Source organism: Hyaena hyaena, unplaced genomic scaffold (assembly GCF_003009895.1).
Source record: "Hyaena hyaena isolate Hyena2069 unplaced genomic scaffold, ASM300989v1 scaffold_295, whole genome shotgun sequence".
Lineage (NCBI taxonomy): Eukaryota > Metazoa > Chordata > Mammalia > Carnivora > Hyaenidae > Hyaena > Hyaena hyaena.
In genome coordinates this window covers 659,197-686,262 of record NW_024080928.1, presented here as the reverse complement: position 1 = coordinate 686,262, position 27,066 = coordinate 659,197, and the positions used below count along the sequence as shown (strand labels likewise).

Genomic DNA, 27,066 nt, shown 5'->3' with positions numbered 1-27,066 from the left:
TGCCCACCTTTGCAAAGCCGTCCCCTAGGGACCATTAGAATTAACCTAACCGCCTCCCCAGGAAGATCAGCAACGTGACCAGCTATGCCTGTGCTGCTGGGGGGCGGGGGCGGGGGGCCGCGGGACTGGGGTTTCAGCCAGCAAGGCAACAGAAGCCAAGTAACATACATATAAAAGACGTGTCGGCAAATTACTCGGTAGCTAAGAAGTAGATAGGAGTAACGAAATACGGTAAGTCACCTGAGCTCACTGACTGCGGCTGCGCCTACAAACAGCTCAATGGAAGCTTGGGGGCATTTTCCAAGTCTGGAGTGAAGTGAAAAGAACACAGTGAAGAGTTGCTACACTCTGTTTATAACAGTATGTTGTAACACCTGGACGGAGATAAGGAGGTAATATGCAAAATAAGAAATTGGATGTTAGGTGGTGGAATTAAGAGACTTTTTCATTGCTAGACAGGTTTGTATCGTTGTTTCCCAATTAAAAACACTATTAAAAACCAACTTACAGCTGGTCATCGAGCTACTAATTTCGTAATAGTCTCTTTTTTGCAAAAAGAGCTTCTAGTTATCCATGTAAAATCCTGTACACATGATAGAAATGAAAAACAAGTATATTTATATTTTTACAAATATACGCTAAATACACTGATGTGCTTTTACATTTTGTTCAGCTAGGTTTTGGTTTTTTTTTTAAAGATTTTGTTTTTAAGTGATCTCTACATCTAGTGACTCGAACTCACAAACCCCAAATCAAGAGTCATATGCTCCACCGACTGAACCAGCCAGGCACCCCTTTCAGGTTTCTTGAAGGATAATTTACATACAATAAAATTGATCCAGATCTATGGATAGATGAAATTTTTATTTTTCTATGAGGTCAGATTAAGCACCCAACAGCCACCCAACCACCTTCCCCAAAGTTCCCTTGTGTTCCTTTATAGTCCATTCCTATCCACTATCCACAGCCCCCGGCCACCATTGATCTGTTTTGTTTTTCCTATACTTTTGATTTTTCTAAAATGTCATATGAAGAGAATCATGCAATATGTAGCCCGTTGAGTCTGGCTTCTTTCTGTTAACATATTACCTTGGAGAACTGGAGATCCATCCATGTTGTTGCAAGTAGCTCCTACCTTTTAATTACCGAAAAATTGTCCATTATATGGATGGATCACGGTTTATCCCTTCTTCACTTGATAGACGTTTGAGTTGTTTCCAGTTTGGGACTATTAGGAAAAAGGTCCCTATAAACATTCATGATCAAGTCTTCTTAAGATAGGTTTTCATTTCCCTGGGGCAAATACCTAGGCGTACGTTTGCCAGGTCATAGAGTCTATGTGTGTTTCTTTATTAGTGATTTTTTCTGTTATGTTTTCTTAAAGTGATTTGGCTTTTGGTTACAGAAATTGTTTACACCGGCAGCAGCAGTGATTCTGATCTTGAGAACCAAGTGTCCCAGATGGAGAAGGCTCTGTCCTTGGGCAGCTTGGAGCCTAACCTCGCGGGAGAAATGATAAACCATGTCAGCAAACTCCTTCATTTCCCACCTGCCTTGCTGGCACCTGTGGCCCAAAGGTATGACTTCGCGAACTGATGTGGTCCTAGAGGAGACCCTCTAACCGTGAGAATACTTCTTATCAGGATTAATTATAGCCAAGTATTTGTCTCCCACTGAAGAGGTTCGTAATGACTTGTTAAATTGCTACTGCATATTCAGCTTAGAATGGGGAAGATGGAGTGGGGGTGCCGAATTTGAACTACCACTTATCTTTGCAGATTGCTAAAAATAGTGGATGACATTGGCTTACAGCTGAATTTTTCAACCAAGACCATAACTCTAACCTCCCCTTCTTTGGCTCTGGCGGTGATGAGAGTGAATGCTAGTAATTTCAACACAACTACCTTTGCTGCCCAAGACCGTGCAAATCTTCAGGTACATTCTAATCAATTGTGAATAAACCTTTGCTTTTATACAATGGTAGTCACCGCGACGGAGGCAATTACTGCTTAGAATAAGGGGCGATACTCAAAGTATTTAACATCTAGAACAGTGAGGTACCACAGAATCAGAAAAAGGACACTGGTCTTTGCTGGAGCATGATCTCAGAGGGCTTTGTGCCCAATGTCAACCCTTGAGCAGCTAGATCGTGGAAGTTTTGCGGGGGTGGGGGGGGGAGGGTAGCATTGCTCAGGTGGGGTGAGGTGTCCAGTAATATCCTGCACTTTATGATCATTTCTGTGTATCCTTCAAGTGTTTCCTTTCCTGCTCTGAGGCCTCATCACCCTACTACCGATCCTCTCCAATTTCATAACAATCAGAGACACGAGAACAACCAATCTTACAGAGGCCCCACAAATACATGCCTGTACAGGATCCTCCGTCTTAATTAGTTTTCGTGTTGTCCACCTCTTCATTATACTAGCCCCAGGCATTTTTGGTATCATTTACTTGATTTTCAGGTTTCTCTGGAACCTCAGGCTCCTGAGAACAGTATTGGCATTATAACTCTGCCTTCATCACTGATGGGTAATTTACCAGCTAATGACGTGGAGCTGGCTTCCAGGGTTCAGTTCAACTTCTTTGAAACGCCTGCCCTGTTTCAGGTAAAATCATGCCAACTGCTTTTGCTTTAGGTTTTATCTTGGAGTGCAGCAGTTTCATTTCTTTTAATTCTCACACATTCATACATCTGCTGTCAGTCAAATGAACTACTGAAAGCTGCAGTGTGTTTGTAAGGAGGACCTAGTGATACCAGTAATGATAAATAACAACGACAGACACTCACATACTGCATTTACCAATTGCAGAGCACTATACTGAGCACTTAGATATGTTCACTTTAATCCTCTCAACAACCTTGTGAGGGAGGAACTATTAAATTATTATCCCAATTTTATAGATGAGAACATGGAAACACAGAGAGGCTAACTTGCTCAGGAACACATGGTTTAAGTGGCTTACTGTTATATTCCCTGTACAATTCATGAGGACCTCATTGTGTCAGCCTGTGAAATTTAACTCAGTATTTAGAGTATTGTAGAGTGGAACAAGCTCTGGTTTTGTTTTTAAGTTTACTTATTTTGAGAGAGAGAGAGAGAGCGAGCGAGCGAGCACGCACACATACACAAGCAGAGGAGGGGCAGAGAGTGAGGGAGAGGAGGGAGTGAGAGAGAATCCCAAGCAGGCTCTGCACTGTCAGCGTGGGGCCCAACACGGGGCTTGATCCCATGAACCATGAGATCATGACTTGAGTTGAAACCAAGAGTCGGACACTTAACCAACTGAGCCACCCAGGTGCCCCAGACAAGCTCTTTCTAAGGTCACATGATGTCGTGACCCTCAATTTCTCACCTAGATTGTAGAACAAACAGTGTGGACCAAGTGGTCTTTAGGGTCTCTTCCAGCTCTAAAATTCTCTGATGACATTTCATTTTTACTCCTGCCATCTTGTTAATTGTTTGGTGTGCTAGGACCCTGCCCTGGAGAACCTCTCTCTGATCAGCTACGTCATATCATCCAGTGTTGCAAACCTGACGGTCAAGAACTTGACAAGAAATGTGACAGTTACATTAAGGCACATCGATCCGAGCCAGGTGGGAGAGACCCGTCTGGTCTGTTCATTGACCGGATACGTTTGTGTCAGCTGTGTCTGTAAGAGTTGGCCTGACAAAAAGAGACCCAGCAGAGCCTCAAACTTGGTCAAGGCAGTGTGGAAGACTAGAATAACACAGTCACTCTGCTGGGTCTTAGCATGCCTGGTAACCGGCCACTGAATTTCCAAGAAGGAGCAGTGCAAAAGCCAGCTATTATCCATTGCCCAATTTTAGTGCATTTAGATCTGTGGCTACAGGTCTGATTCTCGGCTCCAAAGAGAAAACATCTCTCATTTCAAGTCAGATTGAGCATTATCGATGGCCTCACTATTCAGAGTGTGGTCTGCAGACCTGTACCATCGATGTCACCTGAGAGCTTGCTAGAAGTGCCATCTCTTAGGCGCCCCCCTGGCCCCCTGAATCAGAATGTGCATTTTAGCAAGGCCTCAAGGTGATTCCTTGTACAGTTGCTGAGCTTGAGAAGCGCTGACCTATATGAGACTCACTGGCTTCTAGGGACTAGAATAAAATTGGCATTCTCCAAAAATCAAGAATGAGATTCTGAAATAAATTCATATTTTTTTCCAATTCCTTTCTTGGTTTTTTCAGTTCAGTAAACTAATTGTAATTTATCTTTCCGCTGCAGGATGACTTAACAGTGAGGTGTGTATTTTGGGACTTGGGCAGAAATGGTAGGTTCCAGTCATAACTGTTTCAGCCTTGAGTGGGCAGGGTCAGAGGGAGGAAGAGAGGGACAGGAGCGATGGGGCCCCATTGACGCCCCGGCCTTGCTGATAGGACAGATACTCTTCCCAATGCCAACAGGTGGCAGAGGAGGCTGGTCACACGATGGCTGCTCTGTGAAAGACAGGAAACCGAATGAAACCATCTGTACCTGCAGCCACCTTACAAGCTTTGGCGTCCTACTGGTAATCACCCCACACCATCTGGCCTTAGATTCTGGGTCTGAGGGTAGCCTGGCATCATGCCATGATGTCTAATGTGATGGATGACGTTGATCAGCAAATACGACATTGTGGCCAAGTCAGAGACTAATGAAATTGCTCTTCCAATAAGCAAATGCCCTTGAAAGAAAATACTTGAACATGGAAGTATTTTTTTCCAGCCTATTTCTACACACAAGTATTTCTGTTTTGAATAGCGAGGACTAGGGGACTCAGATTAAAATGGGTAAGAAACATTGTGTCGTTTGCATTGCACTTTAAAATTTTCCTAAAACACTTTGACACAAATTATCTCCCGTACTCTCTTCCAGCAGTCCTGCAAGATAGGTGGAATGGGGTAGTGCTATCGTCATTGTGAGAAGTTAGAAATAAGACTCATTTGTTCGGCGACTGTCCACAGTCACAGAACTAAGAAATATAAGTCTGAAGCCACATTCAAGTCTTCAGCTCCTATCCCTGTGCTTTTCCAGCGCATCGTAATGTACTGATCAAGTGTATGGGCTTTGGAGTCAGCCAGACCAGAATTCAGATCCTGACTCCTCCATTTCATAGTTACGTGACCTTGGGCCAATTATTGAACCTCTCTGGGACTCAGTTTCGTTAGTTTTACCTGATGATAATAATCGCATCTCCGTGGTAGATTTGTTGAATGAACTATGGATGAACATGTAGAATACTCAATAACTGTAAATCTTGGCTCTTTTATTTCTTTAAAACACTTGGTCTTGAAAGCAGTATTTTATTTTCCAGGACCTATCGCGAACATCCTTGCCCCCCACTCAGATGATGGCTCTGACGTTTATCACATATATTGGTTGTGGGCTCTCATCAATTTTTCTGTCAGTTACTCTTGTAACCTACTTAGCCTTTGAGTGAGTATCCAACACTGGAATCTTGGATTATAAGACGCAGTACTCCCCTCCATGCCAACATGTATTAATTAAGTGCGCTTCTTGGCCTACCTCATCCTGTATACTGTCTAGTAGTGCCATCTATATGCTAAACGTCATGGGACATTTTGGTTAACATACTCACTTCCTTCTAGTAGTCTGTGCACTTGCTGAAGGCAGGAGTTTTATCTTAATCATCTTCGTACCCTAGAATGATGCCTCGTAGCTAGCATTTCATTACATGTGACATGGAAGATGAATGCAAACCTTGAGACCTAAGAGCTTATACTCTGATATAGACCATAGCTTCGTGTACAACATAAGAGCTATGCTTAATTTATTAAATTTCGAAGTTACATGGAACAAACCCAAAAGATGGAAAACATGAGCAGGTGTGAGGATGAAGAAGACTAAAAGGTGTAAAGCCTCACTGAAAAATACAGATATTCCACGAGTTCAGTTTGTAAAAGCAAGAATGACATTCCAAATAATAGTATCTCCTTCTTGGCGGAAATGGTGGGGGAAAGGGAGAGAGGCAAACCATGAGAGACTCTTGAATGCTGACAAAAACTGAGGACTGATGGATGTGGGGGGGAAGGGGGAATGGGCATGAAGGAGGGCACTTTGGGGATGAGCACTGAGTGTTATGTAGAAACTAATTTGACAATAAACTATTTGTAAAAAAAAAATAAAAATAAAAATAAAAGGAATAAAAAAAAAAAAACTAGGGTTTCTGCGCATAAAAAAAAAAAATAGTATCTCCTTGGCTTACCTGAAGGGTCCTTTTGGTCACTTTGGGGAGGAGTGGGGTTTCCCAACAAATTCTGTTGGTAAAAAAGAAAATGGGCACTTTTATCACATTAACGGAATTAAACAGTATGTACATTCTGGGATTTAGATTTGGGACACTGATCAGGAAACGCACAAATTTACTTTCAGTGCTGAACTTTGCGTCCAGCTGTGATTACAGCTTTTGGAAATATGATTAATGAGGCTAAATTACCATAAGGCCAGCCATTACTCAGAATGATTTCACCAGGTCTAATTTCACACACATAGATGTGTACATGTTATCAATTAGCTATAATTTCCTATGCCTGTTTCACTTAGCTATAGTTTAAACTCTTCTTTCTATGATCTCATTTTAATTAGTGACATAAGACAATAGGGGAGCCTGGCTATGCTGTGAAGATCTGAGCATAGGAGCCTATTGTATGAGACGCAACAGCAGTGCTTCTAGAAATAGTTTGGGAGAAATGACGGTGGGTGCTCGGTAGATTCTACTACAAGTTATTTAAAAGGATGGGTCAACAGTCAGCGTGTAAAAGATTCCACAGAAATATAAATACAAATTTTCCATATTGTGACGACCAAGGATCTTCTATTTTGATTTTGTTGTTGTTGTTATGGTTGTTGATGTTAATGCCTGCCCCTCCCACTCACACAGAGAAGAAATGTATGCATTTAGATGTTGACCCAAGAATAAACATAAATTTCTTAGATATGCTCACGTAAGGGCTCTCAGAATGCGATGCTAATTCTTTCCTTTTCCTTTCCATTTAGAAAGATTCGGAGGGACTACCCTTCCAGAATCCTCCTCCAGCTGTGTGCAGCCCTGCTGCTGCTGAACCTGGTGTTCCTCTTGGACTCATGGATTGCTCTGTATGACATGCGAGGCCTCTGCATCTCAGTGGCTGTATTTCTGCACTATTTTCTTTTGGTCTCATTCACATGGATGGGCCTGGAAGCATTCCATATGTACTTGGCCCTCGTGAAAGTGTTTAATACTTACATCCGAAAATACATCCTCAAATTCTGTGTTGTTGGTTGGGGTGCGTATAATTTTGCTTTCACATTGCCTGGGTTTTCTCTGTTTTTTCTCCAGTATTTTGATTTTTCATCAGATACAGTGATAAAGCAGGTCACCCTTGGCAAGTTTCTAAAGCAGCGTTGGGGGCTCCAGGGGGCTCAGTCAGTTAAGTGTCTGACTTTGGCTCAGGTCATGATCGCAGGGTTCATGGGTTTGAGCCCCGTGTCGAGCTCTGTGCTGACAGCTAGCTCGGAGCCTGGAGCCTGTCTTCAGATTCTGTATCTCCCTCTCTCTCTCTGACTCTCCCCTGCTCACGCTGTCTCTCTCTCTCTCGCTCTCTCTCTCTCTCTCTCTCTCTCAGAAATAAATAAGACATTAAAAAATTTTAAAAATAAAATAAAACAGGTTTAGTGTCCTTATACATGGCACTGCCCAAAGGGTAACCTTGTCCAGTCTCTTTCTAGAACACCTGTATATTACCCTGGATTGGTTATGAACATAAAACTCTTTGAGATTAGGGTAATGAATCCTCTCTGTATCTCCAGTAACTAGAATTGGGGCTGGGACGCAGAAGGTGCTCACTACGTTGAAGAGGTGAGCTTGGTGATATGAGGCCCAGCTCTCCGTCCCCCACCTCCCAGCTAGCCCCACTCTGTTCTCTGTGTCCCTGCTGTTACACACACGTGTGACACTACGCTCAGAAGAGCAGAGTGAGATGAATGTACAGGTAGAACCTGATGTAACTTCACGGCCACCCTGACACAATTTTCAGATCACGTCACCTCTTGGCGGTGGGTCACAAAGTCTTAGACACGGCACGTATCTTGAAGGTTCCTTTATTCAACTCTGCACCAAATGTAGGAGCTTCCTCAATGTGACTCACCCTTGACTAAAGATAATCTAACCTCTGCTTGAACGGTTCTATTATTAGGGAGCTCATTTTTGTTTAAAAAAGAAACAAAATTAAACTGACTACATTTAAAAAAAATTTTTTATTATTTATTTTTGAGAGAGAGAGACAGAGCACAAGCAGGGAGGGGCAGAGAGAGAGGGAGACACAAAATTGGAAGCAGGCTCTAGCCTGTGAGCTGTCAGCACAGAGCCTGATGCAAGGCTCGAACTCATGAACTGTGAGATCATCACCTGAGCCAAACTCAGATGCTTAACCGGCTGAGCCACCCAGGTGCACCTCAACTGACTGCATTTAAAAAATCTTAGCGGCTCTCTTCGATAATTCATGAATCAGCAGCATCCAGTCTAGCAGTTAGAAAAGAACTGTAAAAAATGAGAGACTTTTATAGACAGAAGGGAACAGGAAGAAGCAAGTTATGTGAGGCAAAAGAGCAGGCTGCTTATTATAAGGTTTTTCTCCTTTAGGGGATGACAGAAGAGTCTAATCAGGCAGATTACCTAATTAGTGCTGATAACGCAATTCCTGATTGATTGGTTTAAGATTCCATTTCTGGGAGAGCTGAAATTGTAATTAAGTCAAGTCTCGGTTTTGTGACCTGGGGCTGAGCATAAGTGAAACTTTAGGCCTATTGTCTTGTTTTTAATACCTTACAAGGCAGCCAGTAACCGTCTTCTAAAGCCCTACAACTCCGCTTTGCCATTAAGTTCCCTTGGCTCTCCGGTGGCACCCAGCCGTCTTCTTTTGCTCTCTATGGCAAAAAAAATAATAAGCTAACACCTCCCTACCAAACAGCCCTGTAGATAATCTACAAGTAGTATATAACATTATGAAAAATGCCCTATTTTTCAGTGCATTTTCACACAGATGATTCCATGAAAGAGAAGCCAGTGAGGTTAGCACAAGGCCGTTATTATTAACATCGGGTGAAGAAACCAGCTCAAAGTGAAAACGTGATTTACCCAACCCACACAACTTGACAACAGCCCAGCCTGGCCCTGATTCCTTATGCATATCCCTTCCACTGAATTATAGCCACCATCCCGCCCAGACTCCCTCCTCTTTTTCAGGCGAAATATTCCTTCAGCTGTCCCCTGCACAACAGTACTACAAACCATTTACCGCCCTTGTCCCCCCACCTGTCATCCGGTCTTTGTCAAAAATAACAGAACACCTTTCCAGAAAGATACGTTACTTCTTCCCAGAAAAAGAAGTCCCTACTTTTGACATTGGGCATGGGTTCTGTCTTTGTGGAACACCAAAAGGTTGCGTTCCCGGTCCTGGATGAGCCCCACACCCCCAATATTTTATTTTTAGGAAAGTGTCTCGCTTAGGAAACCATCACATGTCAGTGTCTCTGTAAGGTACAAATATAAAAGAATTGAATGAAATATTATGTTAGATTGTACCAGGCACCCCAACCTGTGAGGAGGAATTGTTTTTTATTTACCAGAGCCTTGAGGTTGGATGTCAGGTCGGTCTGTACGCACAGAGTGTGAGATGTCCGTGGGGCCTGAGTGAGAGGTGCTGGGATGGGGGAGGAGAGGGATTCCTTACCAGCCAAATGCCATTATTAAGCTGGGAAGAGCCCTTTCCTCCTGCTTTCTCCTAGTGGTAGTGCCAGCAGGCCTTTGAGACAGCCGCTGTAGTGGCAGTCAGCATCCTCAAATCAACCAGGTCTGTTCCTCAGTCCATCAATGGGTTCCAGATGATCAACTGGGGATTTAGGGTTCATAATGAAAGATCTACCAGTGGGGCACTTGGGTGGCTCAGTCGGTTAAGCTTCCTGCTTCGGCTTAGGTCATGATCTCGCGGTTTGTGGGCTTAAGCCCTGTGTTGGGCTCTGTGCTGACAGCTCAGAGCCTGGAGCCTGCTTCGGATTCTGTGTCTCCCTCTCTCTGCTCCTCTCCTGCTCGCACCCTATCTCTCTCTCTCTCTCAAAAATAAATAAACATTAAAAAATTAAAAAAAAAAAAGATCTGGCAGGAGTTGCTGGTAACCCTAATATGTTGATTATTTGGTTTATGTTTTGGAGTCCTTCATTTGCCTGCCACCTGAGTCTCAAAATTACATTCCAGATGTGTGTAAGGTAAGGGAAACCCTAGCTGCTGTGGCCGACAAAAAATGTCAGGAGAACATAATTTCTCACGCACACCCTGGTTAGCAAGAGTGGAAAGATCTCTGGCCTTGCAGTTATTCAGGATCCCAGCTACTGGAGTCTCTGCCTCAAGACAGGACTTCTAAAGTTGCCCTGAATTTGGGGAAAAGAGAGTAGAGGATTTCACAGGAAGTTTTTAGGGGGCAGGCCTAGAGGTGGAGCAAATCATCTATATCCCATTGACCAAGATCTAGTTACGTGGCCACACACACCTAGCTGCAAAGCACACTGGGAGATGCCCGCTGTGCCAAAGAGGAAGAGAAACTAGGTTTGGTGAACAGCTCACCAGTCTGCTACCCGAAGAAAATAGCACGTGATCTCTAGTCTTCTCACCACCTTGGTTATTAGAACTACGAGTGACTGATGTTTCCCATCTTCCAGGGGTACCGGCTGTGATTGTGGTCATTGTCCTGGCTATATCTCCCAATAACTATGGCCTTGGATCGTATGGGAAATTCCCTAACGGCTCACCGGATGACTTGTGAGTACAAAGCCCCTGAGGGAATGTGAAGTGAACTGGAAAAACAGAATTCTCAAAGAAAGTGGAGGATCTAGTCAGTGTCTCGACTCGGACTCTCATCCTAACAAAATCCTGTAACATTTCTAGCAGCCTTCACAGCTATGTCTGTAATGAGATAAGCTGATTGGAAATGCCATGCTACTACTTTACTACTTAAGTATTAAAAAAAGAAGTTGGTGGGGCGCATGGGTGGCTCAGTTGGTTGAGCATCTCACTCTTGATTTTAGCTCGGGTCATGATCTGATTGTTGTGGGATCAAGCCCTACATCGGGCTTCACGTTGAGCGTGGAGCCTGCCTGAGATTCTCTCTCCTTCTTTCTCTCTGCCTCTCCCTGACCCCCTCTCTCCTACTCATGGTCACTTGCTTTCTCTAAAAAAAGTATTTTGAAAATAATTTTCTAAGCCTCTGATACATATGAAATACCTGCTGTGTTATATTAGTAAACCAGTTGAATGGCTACTGGTATTTAAAGGGAGTAAAACCCTGTTTTCAAAGAATATCTTTTAAATACTTCTAGTAACCAAGTGTCCTAAAATAGACTGTTAGTTTTTTTTCCCTAGAGATTTAAGTGGTGGTTGGAGAGCAGTGGTTTTATCTTTTTTTCCTCTTAGACTTTTAGGAAATGTTTTAGTAAAATGATAGAGATTCATTGTATCACCACGAACCATACTGCAGCACTTTAATATGCTCCCCATTGTTTTTTTTCCCCAAATTCCAGTTGCTGGATCAACAGCAATGCTGTGTTCTATATTACGGTTGTGGGATATTTCTGTGTGATATTTTTGCTGAACTTCAGCATGTTCATTGTGGTCCTGGTTCAGCTCTGTCGCATTAAAAAGAAGAAACAACTGGGAGCCCAGCGAAAAACCAGTATTCAGGACCTGAGGAGTGTTGCCGGCCTTACGTTTTTACTGGGCATTACTTGGGGTTTTGCCTTCTTTGCCTGGGGACCAGTTAACGTCACTTTCATGTACCTCTTTGCGATCTTTAACACCCTGCAAGGTAAGCTTTACGGCACTAAATACGCATGAAAGATCCCAGTTGAACTTAAAAGTATCTAAAAGTTAGAGCATCTACAACGTGGCTTATTCCATAGCTTAAGATTGATTTGCTGTAAAACAGATCTATCTTTGACAAGGCGGGGCTTTGAGATCCTTGGAAGAAAGGTGTTCCCTAAGTTCGGGAAGCGGTACTTTTTTCCTTCTTACCCAGATTGCCTCCTTCGAGGGAATATATTGAGGGGAACCTGCCAGGAACTCTTTCTGGGAGTCACTCTTCCTTCACTTGGTTCCTTCCCGTTTTTTTTAAATCTTTTGATCGAGGTGGAACATGCCCTTGGAAGAGCGCACGTTAAGAAAACCCCACTGCGGCCATTTCGGTTCCCGTCTGGTTGTGTTGTTTAGAAAAGCAAACTTACTACCTCTTTTAGATCAAGGTTATATGAGTTGTCAGATGTGATTAATTTTTAATGGAAGTACTTTGGCATTAAAAGCTAAGCGGCCAAATAGGTTTACATTACAATAATGATAATTCGTGTCTCTTGGTTTCTGTTCATTCCAAATCCTTTGTTGGGATGCCTTTTAATTGCATTCTCATCCGATTGTTTTCCTCTTTTCCCGTTGCTTTTAGCTCCCATAGCGTCCTGCTGTAGTTCTGTCAGGCAGTAGATTGTTTTGCTGGTTTTCCAAGAAATGCCAACCCGTGATTGACTTCAAAGGCCTAATTGGGCTCTCTGTTCTGATTTGGAGGAAGTCAGTTAACATGCTTGTGGCTTACATACACTTGCTAATTCTCACTTACCGTGTACCAGCTCCTGCATTGGCACATCCAGGCGTTACACTACACCGTGGTAAACAGGAAAGTCGTATCTGCCATAATGGCATATGCTGAAAGAGGGGGGGTAAAAAAAAGCCCAAATCGCACTAAGCACAAACATGAAAACAAGGTGCTTATCCTCATAAATTTAAAGTGGAAACTGAACCTGCCTCATTGTCTTCATTTCCCCACACCATCTCCTCATTGGAATATGAATGGATGAAAGGAATAGTTTGTTTCCTTTCTGAACAGGAACAAATGCCTGATTCGCAGGGCTTTTGGGTTGACTGAAGGAGAGATGTGTATAGATTTGGATTGGGGACTTAGGTAGGCCCATCTTGGCCTCTCCCATACAGGCTGTTTCTCTCCTTAGGCAGCCCCGGGTAGCCGCCCAGGGTGGCAAATAAACAAAGGTGTGAGGTCGTTAAGATCTCAGTCTTTAGGGGGGGCACGTGTACCTTACTGGAAGCAAACCTGATATTTAGAAGGAAGATTTTACAGTAGATCGATTGGGGCTTCAGGAGAGGGAGAATTCAGAATTTGTCCATCCATTCAGCAAATACTTCTTGGTAAAAGCCTGGAGGAGGAGTAGCAGTGGGGAGCCTTTGCCTGCATAACCAGGAAGACGGCGGGCGGGAGGCAGAGCCTGAGCGCCTCTTCAGGTCTCTAGCATCGCTCTCCTCGTGGCCAGGTTGCCAGTGGACGGTTTGCTTGAGCAGATTAGAGAGAGGCTGCAAGGCAGACAAGGACACCACCACAGGGTACCAGGCTTGGGACTGAGCTGTGGGCTGGAGAGGTTGAGTCAGGGATTTGAGGCAGACAAGGATGTGGCACTTGACAGAGCATGAAAATGGGTAAATATGGAGGGGCTGAGGAGGTAGGAGCCTAGGTGTGAACTGGCATCCTGCATGGATGGCTTGTACTTCCAAAGACAGGGAAGGTCAAGGACAGGATGTGAGAGGAGGGACAGCTTAATTTTGGAAATAGAGGTTGTCATTAATTTTAAAGGATTTTTTTATCTTACAAAGAGAGTCCCTTCAGGATGCCTTTCTTTTTTTTTTTTTTTCTAATAGTTTATTGTCAAATTAGTTTCCACATAACACTCAGTGCTCATCCCCACAAGTGCCCTCCTCCGTGCCCATCCCCCCTCCCCCCCACATCCATCAGTCCTCAGTTTTTGTCAGCATTCAAGAGTCTCTCATGGTTTGCCTCTCTCCCTCTCCCCCACCATTTCCGCCCTTCTTCTCCCCCTTGTTCCTCCGTCAAGTTCCTCCTAATCCTCCTATACGTGCAAACATATGGTATCTGTCCCTCTCTGCCTGACTTATTTCGCTCAGCATAACACCCTCAAGGTCCATCCACGTTGCTACACATGGCCAGATGTCATTCTTTCTCATTGCCATGTAGTATTCCATGGTATAGATGAACCACATCTTCTTGATTCAGGATGCCTTTCAATAGCAAACTTTCTCAGGACTTTGGACATTTTTTTTCGATTCACAAAATTTCACTTCGCCTATAGCTACCAAATATTTTATCTTTTGTGCAAAGGAAGCTCATGATATTCAGGTCCTAGTTTGGAATTATGTTACATTTTTTTCCTCCCTAGGATTTTTCATATTCATCTTTTACTGTGTAGCGAAAGAGAACGTCAGAAAGCAATGGAGGCGGTATCTTTGTTGTGGAAAGTTACGGCTGGCTGAAAATTCTGGTAAAGATTTACCTTTTTCTTCTCTTAAATCCTAAGGAAAAAATAGAAGTTAAGATCTATCAAGTGATTGGGGCGCCTGGGTGGCTCAGTCAGTTAAGCATCTGACTTTGGCTCAGATCATGATCTCACGATTCGTGGGTTTGAGCACCGCATCGGGCTCTGTGCTGATAGCTCAGAGCCCAAGGCCTGTTTCAGATTCTGTGTCTCCTTCTCTCTCTGCCCCTCCCCCGCTTACGCTCTGTTTCTCTGTCTCAAAAATAAATAAACATTAAAAAAAAAAAATTTAAGATCTATCAAGCAATCAATGCCAAAAGGCTGTCTGATCTGGAAATCCATGAACAGATCCCAATTGTGAACATTAGGAAATAAAACCTAATGAATTAAAAAATAATTACTCCTGCCTGGGAACTAGCTGAGCATAAATTAATGGGCTTGTTGCTTCTTAAATGAAACGAGTGAAATTTTTAGAATTTCCTTTTGAGCTCAGGTTTTCCATTTACCCAAAATAATTTTTAAAATTTACTTTCATAACTTTTTAAGTCTTAGCTCAACCTGAGGGGTGGGGAGATGGGTTAAATAGGTGGCAGGATTAAGGGGGGCACTTGTGACGAGCACCGGATGATGTATGGTTGTGTCGAATCACTCTACTACTGTACACCTGAAATAACATTACATCCACTATTAACTAACTGGAAATTAAATAAGAACATTCTAAAAATTCTATGGTTCTTTAATAAAGCATATTATTTTCTTGTAAAAAAAAAAAAAAAAAGTCCTGGCTCAATGTTTTTACCACAGGTCCTGGTCGGTTGTTTGATTTGTTAGTGGGCCAGACTTTATATACAAGCTTGAGCATGCCTTTGGTTATTTTGAAGTTACCTGAAGGTATGCCCTGCTGCATTGTGGAGTAAATTCCTCATTTTCTAGAAAATAAGAAAAATGAAGTATTGTTTGAAAAAATAAATTCCTTTACATGATGACCACTCATGAACACAACCTTTGCAATATTGCAAAGATCTGGTGGCGTGAGATCTGTACTCAGAAAATGGCAGTACAGTTCGTTCGGTTCTTCTAAACCATTTAAGAGCCATCAGTCATCACAACACAGTTATCTTGTGTTCTTGTGAAGACAGTCCTGGGCTCTGGACTACTACCTAATTCAGGGACTATTTATAGACATAATCAAATCAGCGTGGCCTTTAGTCCAAGAGAATATAGGTTACTTTTAACCAGGTAGTCACTTAAAGGATAAATGTGTATAGGCTTAAACGAAAATACATTTTATCATACATTTGTGAAATGTGTGACTTCTTTGTAAGAAGTGGAAGTGAGATCTGGAATTGAGATCGGTTGCTAGATCAGGTTATACTGCGATGATCTGTCTCTTGCATTTGAGCTTTACCATTCCCCCTGGTTTTTCTGAAATGCCTATTGTGCTGTAGACTGGAGTAAAACTGCTACTAATGGTTTAAAGAAGCAGACCGTAAACCAAGGAGTGTCCAGCTCTTCAAATTCCTTGCAGTCGAACAGTAACTCCACACACTCCACCACGCTGCTGGTGAATAGCGATTGCTCAGGCCTTGTGAGCGGGAATGGTATGTATGTCTCAATACAGTATTTCTGAAGCTAGTGTTTGTTTTATTAAAGTCGTTTTATCCTTTAATGACATTTTTCCTCAGCTCAGGGAAAAATGACATAGGACCAGTGGATCAAAATGTGGTTCTGTTATAGAAGAGGAAGTTTATTAATCCAGACTTACTCATTTTAGAGCAAATGCCAAAACCTTTATTTTTTAAGAGTCAGTTTTTCATGATGGGACTTGGTGACAATCTAAAATTTTTAATGTTGCAAACTCTGTGCAAGCAGTACCTAATCATTGATAAGACCGTATCAATTTTTCAGTACATCTATAGTCCTACATATCTTCAACACTTTTAAACTTCCCTATGTTTTGCTTGTCATGTTTGTTCATTCTTTTCCACAGTGTGGATGAATTGTGACCATACATGTGACCAGTACATGAACAGATTATGGCTCCTGCACCTTATACTAATTCTGACATTTCTAGCTAAAACTTCCATTACATTTTCTTTCTTTCGTACAATTGGGCTGTTCATTACTCATAAAAGCTTATGTATTTTCATCTTCTTTGGCTTAATACATCATTTTTATAAAAACTTCATTTCTGCTGCTATACTTTCTCCTCAAGAGATTTTGACTTTATTCATCATTTTCAGATATTATTTTCATGATGAATCCAAATAAGTTTGTGAGAAGGCTTATATACCACATAGTTTTCCAACCCTCCAAAAATGGGAGGTCCTGCTGGTTTTATAGAATTCAACAACACGATAGAGTGCCTCTATATTGAGGTTTCTCAACCTCGGCACAATTGGCATTTGGAGCTGGGTAACTGTTGTGTGTGGGGGTGTCCTGTGCACTTGGGGATGTTTAACAACATGCTAGTTTCCACCCACCAGATCCCAGTAGCACCCACCAACTCACCCCCAGTTGTGACAACCAAAAATGTCTTCAGACATTCTGAAACGTCCTAGGAGGGGTAAAATCATATAACCCCCCTTCACTGGGAACCATTGCTATAGAAGATGAGAAACAGCTACCCCATGGCCTTAGCTCCATGCTATGTATACCGGGGTAATAGCTCTGGCTTCTGGGCCAAATGGCCGTATCAGGAATGACCCAATATAGGTAAAGAGCACAGGCAGTAGCGATTGAGGCTGGTTAATAAGTTATTATGAGAAAGCAAATTCAAAGCAGAGAAATCAGAGGTATGAAGTAAGCCATCTTGAATCCTCAGAATCACAACGTATCAGTAAAGCCTATTGGCTTGCACAAAAATATTTGGAGGTCTTGGGGTGCCTGGGTGGCCCAGTCAGTTAAGCATCCGACTTCGGCTCAGGTCATGATCTCACAGCTCGTGGGTTCAAGCCCCGTGTCGGGCCCTGTGCTGACAGCTCAGAGCCTGGAGCCTGCTTCAGATTCTGTGTCTCCCTCTCTTTCTGCCCCTCCCCTGCTCATGCTCTGTCTCTCTCTCTCTTTCAAAAATAATGAATAAATGTTTAAAAAAAATTTTTTTAAATGTTTGGATTTCTTAAAGCCAGATTTTTCCATATTCTAGACACAACTCAGAGATGAAGCCTCATTTGCCTAGCCTACGTTGCCATTCTTCGGGGAATCAGATTTGACTGAAGCGACACATTTTGCACAGCTGTTTGACATGGCTGATTTGACAAAGCTGTTTTTGATGGCTGCCAGTGAGGGTGGGGTTACATTTTGGGCCACCTGAATGGCCAATTTTTTTTTTTTTTTAACATTTACTTATTTTAGAGAGAAAGAGAGAGAGGGAGAGTGAGTGAGAGAGAGAGCGCGTGAGTGCGAGACGGACAGAGACACAAAATTAGAAGCAGCACCAGGCTCTGAGCTGTCAGCACAGAGCCTGACGCAGGCCTCGAACCCACTGACTGGAAGATCACGACCTGAGCCGAAGTTGGACGCTTAACCGACTAAGCCACCCAGTCGGCCCTAGAACAGCCAAAATTTTAACCATGTAATATGCTCATCCCTGACTTCTCAGGCTGCACACCAGAATCTGGGATGGATGAGGGATGGGATAGGCAATTTGAAAACAGAAGCTGGAAGTTGAATGGTTTATTATACCAGGTCAAATTGTCCCTGCACCAAAATGTCCTCAGACGAAAATGCCTAACTCAGGATAGCTGCCTCAGATAGTCACATGGCCTATTTGAGCTGTGTTAACCATACCTATTACCTAGTTTGTGTGAATGTTACATATTTAGTTACGCTTTACAGGCTTGGTGCCAGCAGCCATCTCATTAGGTATGTGGGGCCACAAGCTCACAGTTTGAAACAAACATCACGTGTTGGCTCCATTAATTCTGATCTGTATAACCTTGTGCAAAGCACTTGATTTCTGAAACCTTCGTTTCATCATCTGTGAAATGGGAATAATAATAGCACTCAACCTGTAGTGTAATGAGATAATACTTACAAAGTTCTCGGCACTGTTACCATTATTACTGCAATTATGGCATGAACTAAAAAAAAATGGGAGCTAAGTATTCAGCTTTCTACATTGTCTTCCAATAGTATAATGGTCAGAAGGATGGTGCCAAGTAGCCAAAGTGTCTCAGCAGCTGTGGCTCCCTCCTGCCTGCACACACACAATTCAGGGCCTGCTTGCGGTATGGGAGGCCCAAGTCCAAACTGTGATGTCTCTAGAATGTCCAGCTGCACCCTGGCCTAGATGCTGAGATTGTCATTAGTAGTTTCCTCTTGGGAATCTGTCCTGTCCTGATTTCGTCAGAGGGGCTGGTTTGGTCTGCAAGAGATGATTTTTTTCTTGGCTATGGTATTGCTGCTCTGGGTTTATCTGGTACAAGATTTTATTTCATAGGAATCTTAAGGAACCAAGAACCTTGTAAGGGGACCTATGGGGATCTCTGTTAACCTTAACCTTTTGGGGGAGACCACAGTATTACAGGTTATACTATACTTATGCTCGATATGTGATCGATACACTACACATATGATCGATAATGATCAACCAGAGTTAGGAAATGGGCCTTTTCAGATCAAATATATTGCTTTGCTTCATTTTCAACCGTTTCATTAAAAAAAATTGCCACGGAGAACTGGTTTCTGACTTATTCTCTAGTTTGTTTTGCTTCCTTTGAATGGCCTTAGGGAAGGAATGAAAAGTAAAAAACAAATATATTTTTAAAAATAACATTCTACATGTGCCTACATCAGAATAAAATAACGCTGAAGTTTGTTTATTTTTTAAATGCTTTCTGTGGATACTTCGTGACACCAATTTTGCTTTTCCTTATATAGGGACTGCGTCTTCAGAGAAGAATGGGGTTTCTTTCAGTGTTCAGAATGGAGATGTGTGCCTTCACGATTTCACTGGAAAGCAGCACATGTTTAACGAGAAAGAAGACCCGTGCAATGGTAAAAGCCGTATCGCTCTCAGAAGGACTTCAAAGCGGGGAAGCTTACACTTTATTGAGTAAATGTGATTCCTTTTTCTAAAATCAAAGCATGATGCTTGACAGCGTGAAAATGTCCGATTTTATCTTTTACACAATGTGAGATGTATGAAAGTCAACTAATTTTATACTCGGCAACCTCTGGAGAAGCATTTGCTATTTGAGGGCAATGGTTATTGGAAGAGGAAACCGAGACCTTGTTCATGGTTTTTAGACATTTGTAGTTTGTTTTTTTATTCTTTATTTTAAAAAGAAGATTGGGTTTAAACAACACAGTACGAGTAAGACTTATTTAAAATCAAAGTAGTTCCTTTCTAGCCACATTTCTAAGAGGCTAAGTCGTCTTTGATAACGTCCTAGAAAGCACCTGTTGACTTCAGCCCATTGGTGAGTTTAGTGGTGCGTGCCTTTGTTGTAAATAAGCTAAATTCTGGTGACCCACATGTCAAATATCTTCTACGTTTTTTGTATTTATTTTCTACTGTGTAAATTTATTTCTATGTAGAATCGTGGTTGTGTTATTGTGTCTAATGTGACAATTCAGAAAATCCTTGATGGTTCAGTGAATTCTAAAGCTCCTTTTGGAGATTATATGGGATGTGAAATACAGAAGCTTCACTGAAATCAAGAAATAATGATGCCAGCCAGACTGGACAAAACGTAAGCAGACAGTGCCAGAATTAGCTCATAGAGTGCCTTTGAGCAGCTTGGAAGAAGGTGCCCCACTGGTCAGACACAGCCCCAAGGGCTCATGGTCTGGCATACAGAGCGGGGACCATAGTTTAGCCTCACTCATCCTTGTGCAACCATATGCAGCACCCAATACCAATGCCCGTCTCCTGACCTCATGCCTAGTCCCGGATCAGGGAATCTGCACCAAGACGTTTCACTTAGTACCTTGGCCACAGAGAGGGATGGAACTGTAATCTAGACCATCTGTCAGGAAGATCGTGAATGTGGAGGAGATACAAACACTGCCACTTCTCAAGTCCCCAGAGCCTTTCAGAAAAGGGGAGTAGAGTAGGATTACTTTCTAAAGGAGGTGTGTATGAGGGAAAATAATTGTATTGCTGTTCTTTAAAAGGCAACTGCAGGGGCGCCTGGGTGGCTTAGTCGGTTAAGCGTCCGACTTTCGCTTAGGTCATGATCTCGCGGTTCTGGGTTCGAGCCCCGCGTCGGGCTCTGTGCTGACTGTCAGCTCGGAGCCTGGAGCCTGTTTCAGAGTCTGTGACTCCCTCTCTCTCGGACCCTCCCTTGCTCACGCTCTCTCTCTCTCTCTCCTAGAAATAAATAAAACATTAAAAAAATTAAAAAAAAAAAAGAAATAAACATATTGTTTAGACAAGCAAAAACTGAAGAGGTGCTTTNCTGTCACTCCCTCTCTCTCTGACCCTCCCCTGCTCACGCTGTCTCTCTCCTAGAAATAAAAAAAAAAAAAAAAAAAATTAAAAAAAAAAAAAAAGGCAACTGCATAGTGCTTTGTTAATGGTCATGACTGGTACCGTCTGGCCCAGCTAGAGCTATGGTTATTTTGAAAAGGTGTGAAGTCTTGAAGAATATATAGTGACAAGGGGAAGCAGCTATTGGGAAGATGACCTATCCTTCAGGGCTATTGTTTCCATCTGTACCAAACCCTGATTGTTCCTAGTTATGGAGGGTGTATCTTGCTTCCCACCTACAGCTGCTTGACCAGTGTCTCAAGGATGTCCTTATTAGGAACATTGCAAAACTATTTAGTTAGGCCTTTCACTAAGGTTCCCTTGCATATATTTCAAGTGAATGTTGTATCCCAGATTAACCACAGTAATAATGTAATACACTTCTGTGAGTGCTGATTTGCCTTTGCAATATTTCTTCTCTGATTTATTTAATTGTCCTGTATTTATGTTAAAATTGACAACACTGTTAAAATCGCCAAAATAAATTTGTAGTTAAGTCCTTTGCGTTTGAAAGCTTTCACAAAGAGAAGGCGTTTGCACTCTCTTTCCTTGGCGGTGTGGCGTTCAAGTGGCCTGATTAAGATGAACGTGACATTGACGTCTTCTGGCAAACAGCAGACACACCATCACCCTGGGATTAGAACAGGGTTCTTCCTTACAAGAGCAGCTTCTGAGGTCACCTTTTCCTCTTCCCCTTCCCCTTAATCTCTTTCAAGAGTTCTCTCTTTAACAAATGTGTCCAGTCCCGGATTTGGATCCCTTCCGTGTGTCTGCTTCCTCATCATTAAACAGAAGGATTTCGGGAGGGTGGTGACAGGAATAGGGACTCCTGGGGAGCTGATACGCACGTGAGGGCCACAGATGGAGGGAGCTGGCCGCACTTACACAAGAGCTCTTGAGCAGTCTCTCCTAGGACGCTCAGTTGCCTCACAGATGTTGAGGATTACGTTGGTGAGGAAGGCAGTGACCTCCAGATCTGGGTGTGAGAGCTCAGAAACCAAATCTCCTGCATGCGGTGTAATCAAAGCGTACACCAAAGAATGCACAATTCCGATGTCCCTTAGATCCTGTCCATCACCCCCTCATTTTTTCTGTTGTGTTTGTGTATGGGCTCTGGGCCTTAAGCCAATTTCTCTTGCCTCCTTTTTTACTTCACACGAATAAGGGGCAGGGCAGAGAGAATGTTCCTGAGAAGCATCTTCCGTTGAAGATGGATGTCCCAGTCTGAGATTCCAATGAAGGAGAGAGAAGTGCCAGTATGAGGAGGCGAGGAGTGTCGTAGCATTGACCAGAATTTGAAGAATTTCCTCAGAACGTTTGAGAAGTTTTTTTCCCAAAACACACTGCAGTCGTTAATCCCACAAAGTAACTCTTCACTTCAGGGAGCAGCATCGTGACTTTTCTTAGCAAAAATGGTGAAATGGCTTCATTTGGGATACTAGGTTGTATGTAATGAGGTTACCTAGAAAGCAGGTTAGTTTGAAGACCATTTTGACAAAAGTCTACTTTACTGAATGAACAATTCACAGAATGGACTCGTGTGTTTCCATTTTTTTTCTCCATGACAGCATTTTAAGGACTGTTCAATATGTCTCTGCCTCAGCTCCTCACTGATGCAGTTGGAGTCTGAAGGAGAGGAAAAAGGAAAGACTGGGTGGATATAAAAACATAATCTTGAATGGGCAGAATTCTTGTCAGTAGATACTTTTTCCTTTTCTGGAGGTACAGCATTCAAAAGTTGGGGCAGACAAAAATTGAATACCTTCTTTCAGAATATATTCTCCTAACTATATATATATATATTCATCACTGAGAAGAAATCTTACAGTCCCTGGTCTTACAGTCCTCTTTACCTCTTAGTCTCATACTAGCTCTAGGGATCTGGAACAGAGACACATTGTACATTCTTTAAAATATTGCAATGACAATGGCCTCCAGTGAACAAAAATTTAATTGTCAAAAAAATTAATGAAATTTGGCAAATTGGCTATTTTCAGCAAATTGATTCAGAAGGGACCCTCTCTGTGTCAAAGATGGAGTGCTTTTCTTTATACTTGAAAACTTGAGCCTTCAAGAAGAAGTGTTGGGTCATTTCTCCCTTGGATGCTAACCTGTGGCTCTTTGAGAACTTCCTTGGCCTAAGCCCCCACGGCAGGACACTGGGGCAGACTCTCTGGATGGGGTCAGAGAAGTCAAAGGTGGTACTACCCCAGAATCCAGTTTTGGGCTTTCATGTTTACTAAGATCATGATTCGGCTTCAGAAACAACAACATAGCCCATCACATTCCAGATCTGATTCTTGACAAATATTTTGGAAATGACTTGGAGACAGGTTTCTATTGGATCACAGCCAGAGAAAAGCTCTGTGGATATGGAAACCAAGATAGGGAGGTTTTGTGTCTTAGGGACATAGGATACTAAGGTATGAGCCTGATTTTTATATAGCACAGCTTACGGTCCAAAATTTGCATAGAAATTTAAAAGGTAAAAAGTAGTAGCCTTCCTTCTTGGTTTTATCCTGAGATTTCAAGCTTACTGAAAAATAGATCTAATATGATAATATTCATTAAAGTCTAGACCATAGCTTAGGAATATAGACTAGCCATATACCAAAAGGGGGTATATGCATGAATAGAAGAATTTACTAAGAATGAAATGGACTGAAAATGTTCCCACACTGAATGGAAATGCCAGATAGGGAGCAAAGGTTATCAGTTATTCCCCCCCACCTCCCTGCCCATGGCTGCAAAATGGACTCTTGAAGAAGCATTCAGTATGAACAAAAACAGAAATGAAGCAATGATCCCAGCTTTTTGATTCAAAATACATGAGTTCTAGTCAGAGTACATATTCCGATTCCAAAAGAGATTGAATGGTGACAACATAATGTCTCATTTCACCCCTACACCATAGCAAATTCTGCCTGGAGGCACATCACATGGATTGCTGCATAATTTAAGAGCCAATCGGAAGAAAAAAGTATGTGAGATGATGAGGATTTTGGTGCTTTAGTTGAGTGAGAGAGATTTGTGGTATGGAATTTCTAAAGTGAACTCAGTAAAGGGGACCCAATTAGTAGGACTGATTTTCTTTCATTCATTCAACACTGAGCCACAACTGTATGCTCACCGGCCATGGCAGGAGCTATCAATTTTAGTGTATGTGCTGCCGAAGCGAGCACAGGCAGGAGCTATCAAAGACTGTTTGAATGAGTAATTTATAGTCCAGGTAGAAAAGCATGCCTCATCTGAAAACAAACTAACATAGGAGGCAGCACATTGTCCAATGATGGATGGAAACAACCATGACTTATGAAATACTTTTCTATGAGCCAGGCATGGTGCTAAATGCGTTGTATTCATCCTCTTGATGTTAGCCACCCTAGGAGGTGGGTGCTATTATCCCCATTTTACAGATGAGAATGTTGAATTTCAAACAGCTACAGTGGCACGCTGAAGCTCACACTTGTAAATGGCAGAAGGGGAATTTGAATTTAAGTTAAACTAACTCCGAGACCTAAGTTCTTACAAAGAAATTGTTATGGAAATTCAGAGAATGGGGAGGGCTTATAGGAAGAGAAGGAGGAGGAGGAATGGCCTACTAGGTCAAGCATATAGTACAGGCGTGGAGACTAGTAGAGGACTTGTGAAAATTACATTAGCCGAGCTGTCCCGTGGACTAGATGCTGTTGGAAAATGAACACTGGGTCAAAGCCTGGGTCAAGTGTAGGTTATTAGCCGCTACGAAAAACCGTAACGCCAATTTCAAGTTGCAGGCCTATAGGAGGTGGACTGCAGGCCTCACTTTGAGATCAGTGACCAGGAGCGGCGCTACAGAAGCCGGAGGGGGGGTTGCAGCTGGGGAACCCTGCCCGACCTCCCCCTTTTCCTTCGCTGGGAACTAGAGGGGCCCCACTACTCGGCTTCTGCAGGGCGGCGGGGACGCGGCCAAGTCCATAGCTAGGATCCTGGCCGGCGGCCCGGCGCTCGGGCGGCCGCGGTGGGCGGGCCTACTTCTCCCGCCTCCTGTGAGGTGGGCTGCTCCTCCCCTGCGCAGGTCTCTTTCCGGGACTCGGAAGGTTCCGCTCCGCTGCGGGGCGGGGCTGGAGGGCGGGCTCACCGCCTTGCTTGCGAGCTCTTCTCAGGGCGGGGCGGGGCCACACGTGGTGGTCGTAGGGGCGTTCTGGGCCCCCCGCAAAGCGGTCCGCGCAGACCTTGCGACTCCAACCCAGCTACGCGCTTTCGGCTCCGCGGCGGGGGCGGAGCTGGAGGCGGGCCCAGGGGGGTGGGGCGTGGGGCGGGCCCAGGGCTTCCAGGTGGTAGCGGCGGAAGGGCCTGTGTCTCCAATTTCCTCGGGGGTTGGCGGCGGGCGGGGAGGTAAGGGGTTTGAGGAGGCAAACTAGTTCCCGCCCGGAGCCAGGTTCTCCGCTGCTCCCGTGGTCCATCCCGTTTTCTTCCCCCCTCGAGCCGCGACTCGGAAGGTGGCGTTCCGCGGCGGGGGCGGGGCGGCGAGGGTGCTGCGGCAGGCGGGTTGGATAGGGTTGGCGACCCGCCCCGGGGCCTCTTCAAGACCGCTGGGAGACAGAAAAGGCTCGACGGGTCGTCGTCGTCTCGCGTCCTGAACCCGCTTCCTCGCGTTTCCCGTGTGGCAGCTCGGGACCTGCGGGCGGCGGGCGTGCAGCGGGCCTGGTCAAGGCGGGGCCGCTCTAACGCCAGCCCCCATCACCGCCCCCGCGCCTTCCAGAAGAGCGAAAGTCTGGTTGGCTTGCTTTCCAGTGATACTTTGGTTCTTTCATTTTAAAAAGTCTCGACCTCCCACCGCCAGGCTCCATTCCGAGAACTGAACGGGGCCGTGAGTGCGTGGGAACCAGGCCCGCTTGGCGGCCGCAGTCCGGGCGTTCCACCACCGCACAACCCGTCGGCGGCGCCGGCAGCCCGCGGAGATGAGAAGCAGGAGCAATTCCGGGGTCCGCTTGGATGGGTACGCGCGGCTGGTACAGCAAACCATCCTGTGCTACCAGGTAAGCAAGGACCACCTCAAGCTGCCCTCTCCTGGCACGTATTCTCCTACCCACTCCCCTCCTGGGTCCTGAGTCTTTGCACTTAAGAGGTTTTGCTCTGCTGGCCCGTGATTACCCTCACTCCCATTCCACCCCATCCACCTTCAGGGGACCGACGTGCTGTGCGGCCACTCTTCACAGATTCTTTGGCCACTGTTTGGGATGGAAGACAGAGCCCCCCGGGTGCCTTGAACACAAAAATGGGCCTTTTTGTATTGACTGTCCTTTTGGGGGTGGGGCGCGAGAGGAGGCGTGTATAGGCTGCACACAACACACTGAATGAGGACGGGGAACTCGGGACTGCCAGGGTGATAGTCAGGAGCCAAGAACCCCCTGAGGCTGCTGCTCCCTGAGTTGCTTTGTTAGAGACGCAGCTGGGAGGGCCGTAGGGGTTACTCTGGTTGATAGTTCACAGGTGAGAAAACCACAGACCAAAAAGGTTACCGTCTGAGCCAAACGCAGGTCGTCTGCTCCCAGGTTTAAGGGGACTTGTGAGGCTGCCCATGTGGTCTGATGTATGAATATGCCTGCTCTTCTCTATTACTGGACTAAAGTTATATGTGGGCCCATCATGTAAGACCACTGGACTATTTTTATTCCTAGTGAAGACAGCAGCGATGTCCCTTGCCCTCAATCAGCAGCAACTATTTATAGGACCTCTCTGTCTGAAAAGGAAGTGGCATTCCAGGGATAGAGGCTCAGCCTACAAGTTGGGAGCTGTAATCATTCCCAAGCCCCTGACCATTTTCCCTTCTTAGCCAGTTTCTCAGTCCTGTTTCTTCATTCAGGAAATATTTATTGTGTACCTGTTATATGCCAGGCGCTCTGTCAAGTGCTGGCCCTACCAAGAAGAATATATCCTTGTAGTATGATGAGATCTGTGCATAAGGTATAGGTCCAGATGCCTTTGTCCGAGATCCTTGGGGCCAGATGTTTGGAAGTCGGAAATGTTTGGATTTTAGAAAGGTAATATACATAGATATTCCTTAATAACTGCAACGGGCAGCATTCTTTAATCAAACCCATTTTTCTCACATCGGAAAGTGAATATTCACATTGAGCAGGAAAAGTAAAGCCTTAAATAGTTTCACATCAGTTCAGGTCACTTTTGGCCACCAAGCTTGCTGCAAACTTATGAAAGCACTTGAAATTTTCAGAGCT

The 27,066-nt window shown here is 44.0% G+C and overlaps 2 protein-coding genes across 9 annotated transcripts in view; both read left to right on the top strand.

The window, feature by feature from the left end:
• ADGRG2 (adhesion G protein-coupled receptor G2) overlaps window positions 1-20,486 on the top strand; it is an 82,501-nt gene extending 62,015 nt beyond the window's left edge. Inside the window, exons 16-28 of the mRNA XM_039247408.1 lie at window positions 1,406-1,577; window positions 1,779-1,935; window positions 2,463-2,606; window positions 3,474-3,596; window positions 4,243-4,288; window positions 4,422-4,525; window positions 5,312-5,433; window positions 7,015-7,283; window positions 10,711-10,810; window positions 11,569-11,852; window positions 14,275-14,376; window positions 15,819-15,971; window positions 19,252-20,486. Of these exons, the coding sequence (XP_039103339.1) occupies window positions 1,406-1,577; window positions 1,779-1,935; window positions 2,463-2,606; window positions 3,474-3,596; window positions 4,243-4,288; window positions 4,422-4,525; window positions 5,312-5,433; window positions 7,015-7,283; window positions 10,711-10,810; window positions 11,569-11,852; window positions 14,275-14,376; window positions 15,819-15,971; window positions 19,252-19,430 (1,955 nt within the window). The 3' untranslated portion in view covers window positions 19,431-20,486. The remainder of the gene's footprint in view (window positions 1-1,405; window positions 1,578-1,778; window positions 1,936-2,462; window positions 2,607-3,473; window positions 3,597-4,242; window positions 4,289-4,421; window positions 4,526-5,311; window positions 5,434-7,014; window positions 7,284-10,710; window positions 10,811-11,568; window positions 11,853-14,274; window positions 14,377-15,818; window positions 15,972-19,251) is intronic.
• A 4,692-nt stretch (window positions 20,487-25,178) lies between these two features.
• PHKA2 (phosphorylase kinase regulatory subunit alpha 2) overlaps window positions 25,179-27,066 on the top strand; it is a 75,470-nt gene continuing 73,582 nt past the window's right edge. For 3 of the 8 annotated variants that reach the window (XR_005530997.1, XR_005530998.1, XM_039247383.1), the window contains exon 1: window positions 25,253-25,866. Coding sequence is in view for 6 of the 8 variants with exons in the window: in XM_039247383.1 (XP_039103314.1) it covers window positions 25,789-25,866 (78 nt within the window). In the remaining 2 variants the exon portion in view is untranslated. Of the gene's footprint in view, window positions 25,223-25,252; window positions 25,867-27,066 lie in introns of those variants that run through there. The other 5 variants (XM_039247381.1, XM_039247380.1, XM_039247377.1 and 2 more) reach the window with 3 other exon arrangements.